General features: G+C 43.3%; 1 protein-coding gene across 1 annotated transcript; it reads left to right on the top strand.

The window, feature by feature from the left end:
- Positions 1 to 330: 330 nt before the first annotated feature.
- On the top strand, positions 331 to 2292 carry LOC109752600 (4-hydroxyphenylacetaldehyde oxime monooxygenase). The gene is made up of 3 exons (XM_020311499.4): positions 331 to 750; positions 936 to 1513; positions 1611 to 2292. Exons 1-3 carry the CDS (start codon positions 402 to 404, stop codon positions 2223 to 2225), a joined length of 1542 nt encoding a protein of 513 aa, XP_020167088.1. The 5' UTR covers positions 331 to 401; the 3' UTR covers positions 2226 to 2292.
- The last annotated feature ends 2165 nt before the right edge of the window (positions 2293 to 4457 follow it).

The following is a 4457-nucleotide window of genomic DNA, read 5'->3' as shown; positions in this document are numbered from 1 at the left end:
TTAGTATTACACTTGCAGTCCTCTGAGCACTAGTGGTCCATGAGTTCCCTTCCAAGAGTTAACCCGTCTAGCTATCTAGCGAGTCGAGTGTTCTATCTGCTCTGAATTATTTACTTGTCTTTGTCCATACAAACGATTACCTAATTGAGTAATATTTTGTGCACGTGCGCTGTTTCTCAAAGTCCAACGTGTGTTAAGCGTGATCGAGACAGAAAGATGTTGCAGATAAGTTTCTGCGTTGGCTGAGCCCCATGGTGATCGCGACATGCCAACTTTCCACAGGCACCTCAATAATTCACCTGGACTACATAGCCCAATCAATCAGGTGCCATTTTCTCCCAATCTCTCTGTGTGTAGATATCCAGCTGCCTACACTGTCTTCTCCAAATAGCACAACAACAATGGCTCCTTTTCTTAACCCCTCTCCAGAACTCAAGCATGCCCTCCTGTGGTCAGTACCAATACTCATCATAGCTCCCACAGTGATCTTCTTGTACATGCAAGCTGTTGGCAAGAAGAAGAACACCATCCGTCTTCCTCCGAGTCTCCTGAGGCTGCTAATCATAGGGCATCTGCACCTGATGGTGCACGAGCCCCACCGCTCACTGCAGAGGCTGGCTCGCAGCCTGGGCCCGGTCATCCACCTGCAGCTCGGTGGCATCGCGGCCATCGTGGTTTCGTCGCCGGAGGCTGCCAAGGAGGTGCTCAAGACGCACGATGTCCATTGCTGCAGCCGACCCTCATCACCAGGCAAGTTCTTTCACGCCCCAACCCCGGTCTGCAAGTCGTTTTTCTTTGAAACATTTAGAAAATAATAACGAATCTGTAAACATCAACAATTGTCTGAGAATATATTGGTACGTAAAGAAAGTTGCATACTAACTCAATGTTGTTTGTGCTGGAAGGGAATATCATCACCTTTTTGAATATTTCAGGTGCAAAATTGATTACTTATGGCCAACAAGACATCGCGTTCTCGCCGTACAACGCGAGCTGGCGTGAGAGGCGTAAGCTGTTCGTCTCAGAGCTCGTAAGCAGCAAGCGCGTCCAGTCCTTCGCTTACGCACTAGAAGCTCAGGTCGGCGAGCTGATCCAGTCACTCTCACTGCGGTCTCCGCCTACGGAGGCCGTCAACCTCAACGAGACCCTCTTCACGCTCATTGACGGCTTCATCGGCAGGGTGGCGTTCGGGAGCATGAACGGCGCCAAGCTCATGAAGTATGCCAAGTTCCAGCAGGTGTTCAGCGAGGCCATGGTCGCCCTCTCCCCCTTCTCTGCGCAGGATTTCTTCCCGACGTTGCCGATGAGCCGGTGGTTCGACAAGCTTGTGGGGCTGGAGGCACGGTACCAGAGGATATTCCTAGAGCTGGACTCATACTTCGAAATGGTGCTTAGCCAGCATATGGATCCTGGGAGGGTGAAGCCCGACAAAGATGACCTTGTGGATGTGTTGATCAGTCTATGGAAGCGGCAAGGGAAGGTCACAAAGGACCACCTCAAGGCTCTTCTAATGGTACTAAACCTGTTCTTCTCTGAAGCTAACACTGCATATAAGTTCTCCTATAATTTTTTAAGTAAATCATATTGTGGTTCCATATACTTTTAATCAGGATGCATTTATCGGTGGCACGACGACGAGCTCGGTGACATTGTTGTGGGCTATGTCTGAGCTAATCAAGAACCCGGCGGTGATGAAGAAGGCACAGGCAGAGATAAGGAGTTTGGTTCGTGTCAAACAGAGACTGGTGCAGGTCGACGACCTCTGTAAACTCAACTACCTGAAGATGGTCGTCAAAGAAACACTACGACTACACCCGCCGGCGCCGCTGCTCGTCCCTAGGGAGACCATAGACCATGTGAAGGTCCTCGGGTACGACATTCCCTCGAAGACGAGGATCTTTGTGAATGTGTGGGCTATGGGTAGGGACCCTGCCTGCTGGGACAGACCTGAGGAGTTTTACCCGGAGAGGTTTGAAGGCATCGACACTGATTTCTATGGATCGCATTATGAGCTCCTTCCATTTGGCGCCGGGCGGCGGATCTGCCCTGCTATCCCCATGGGTGCCACCATCGTGGAGTTCACGCTTGCTAGCTTGCTGCATTCGTTCGACTGGGAGTTGCCGGACGGCGTGAGGAAAGAAGACGTAAGCATGGAAGGGACTGGCAGACAGGTTTTCTGTAGGAAAACTCCTCTGTATCTTGTTCCATCTGTTTATACTGGCTAAAGCATGAATTTAGACTATAAAACCACATCTTGTATTTTCTAATGGAGATAGCAGTATTTCTCGCTCTTCCCTTTAGTATTTAGAATATGAAAAAAAATAAGTTGTCACATGCATGTTTTCACTAGTGAAAATACTGTCTTTATGACTTAATAATCTGTTAAATTGCTTTGTCAACTCTAGCACATATGTAATCTGAACATAAAGTTTAAACTATAAAACACCCTCCAACTTGTTCGTTTGCAATAATGTGCTTTTGCTTTCTAATGCAGCTTGTAAAAGTCTATTGTTGCACATGTTGCTGATGCATGCATCTTCAATAATATAACTAGGTTCTTCAGATTGTAGCTTACAACTGTAGTATGGAGGAAACTTTGAAAATTACACTTCTAAAATGTTGCCTAGGTTAGCATTGGAAGCTAACAGCTTTTCACCACTGTTGCCGCCTCTTCCTCTTCCCCAAGGTGAGTTTCCCCATTTTCTAACCCTAGAATGCATGGATGTGTGTGGTATAGATTAAAAAAATGGATGGATGGATTTATGCTTGCTCAAGTTAGATAAAGAAGCGTATATTAGAGAAATGAATGGGTAAATGCATCGGGTATGCATGTCTTAGGGCTTAGATGAGTTGATTGATCAAGTCTGAGATGACAGCTTATATGAATACTGGGATGGATTTAATTTAACAATGAATTGATGGATGTTATTGTGCACTCGATTCACAACTCTAATGACAATGATGCTCATCATCTATTGGTATAGCTAGCATCTTGAGGCCTCAAGTCACAATCTACACAGAAGGGGATCTGGATCTATCTAAACCTACTTGACTTTCTATTCCTTGTGTCTCTGCTACTCAGTGTATGACGATATGTCGGAAAATCAAGACTCAAGATGGCTATATGAATTAGAGTATTGATGCTAATAATTAGAAATAATAAATCTCAACATTTTTTTAACAGGTGCAAGAAATTGTAGGAAAAGGTTGGAAAAAGATGGAATTATGTTCATTCACCTAGTTCGTACATAGACATGTTTTCCAACGATCAATGATTCCACTTAGCACAATTAATAGTACTCCCTCCATTCCATAATATAGTGCATATACAGACATTTTGAAAAGTCAAACTTTACAAATTTTGACCAAATTCATAGATAAACCTATTTATATTCACAATACCAATTTTATATAATATGAAGATATGTCTTTATGGTGTATCTTCTTTTAGAAAAGAGGCTAATGATATGTATTTGGTATTCTAGATGTATATGTTTTTCTTTACAGACTTGGTCAAAGTTTGTAAAGTTTGACTTTTCAAAAAATCTATAGGCACTACATTGTAAAATGAAGGGAGTAGTTGATATAGTAAAGTGCATACAAAATAGGCTGGATGGTGTACTAGCTTTGTTTGGCTGGCAAATTTATTAAATAATATACTCCCTCCGTTTCAAAATAAGTGTCTCAAGCTTAGAACAACTTTGTACTAGAGCTATTTTGAGACGGAGGGAGCATTATTTAGCCATGTCAGATAGTTGTATATTTTTGGAGTTACCTATTCTGGATTAGCAAAATTTAAATAAGGTACCATAAAGTAAAAGGGCAGAGATATAATTACATGGGAGAAACTATCCTACAGTGGTCTGTCCTTCATAGCATGTATAGCTGCATAAAAACAATCATTTATATACAAAAACATAAATCAAAGTTCATGTCATAAATTGAATGTGAGAGAAATTAACTCAATTCATACTGATGATCAAAGGTGCATGGGAAGAAGTATTCATACAAAAGAAAAAAAAAAGGCTGCAATGTAGTATTGTCGCATCTTAGATTGAAATAAGTCAGATACCCCCAATGGAAAATGCGCAGCTGCACACGGTGGCAGCTGCACATCTCTATCGAAGTATCGATGGTGCTTTGAATGTCAAGATTAGGGACCCGGTCTTTGCTTCTTTGCGTATAGGAAGTACCAATTCCTTTCTATCAACCATATAGTAGAGGTGCCAGTGGTATTCATTGGTTGGACCCACGACTAGAAGCGCCACATGAAGAATGTAGCAGCCACATGCACAGGAATGAGTCCACATGAAGACTTTTGGTGGCCAAGAGGTGTCAAACACCTGGCTGACTCCATCAGCCCCAAGGCCTCCTCCGCCTTACTGATCCTCCGATCTTAGCCACCATGACTTCCTTCATCGTTATCTACGTCATGAAAATCGAGATACCGACATGTC

This window comes from Aegilops tauschii, chromosome 7 (assembly GCF_002575655.3).
Source record: "Aegilops tauschii subsp. strangulata cultivar AL8/78 chromosome 7, Aet v6.0, whole genome shotgun sequence".
In the NCBI taxonomy this organism is placed as follows: Eukaryota; Viridiplantae; Streptophyta; class Magnoliopsida; order Poales; family Poaceae; genus Aegilops; species Aegilops tauschii.
Note: the sequence above shows the minus strand (reverse complement) of the source record. Positions and strands in the feature narration are given on the sequence as shown.

Bases quoted from the DNA above. Each gene is read 5' to 3' on its own strand.
- LOC109752600 (XM_020311499.4), top strand. From the start codon at position 402: ATGGCTCCTTTTCTTAACCCCTCTCCAGAACTCAAGCATGCCCTCCTG. The intron at 751-935 runs GCAAGTTCTTTC...TGAATATTTCAG, and splicing joins CAGCCGACCCTCATCACCAG to GTGCAAAATTGATTACTTAT. The intron at 1,514-1,610 runs GTACTAAACCTG...ACTTTTAATCAG, and splicing joins ACCTCAAGGCTCTTCTAATG to GATGCATTTATCGGTGGCAC.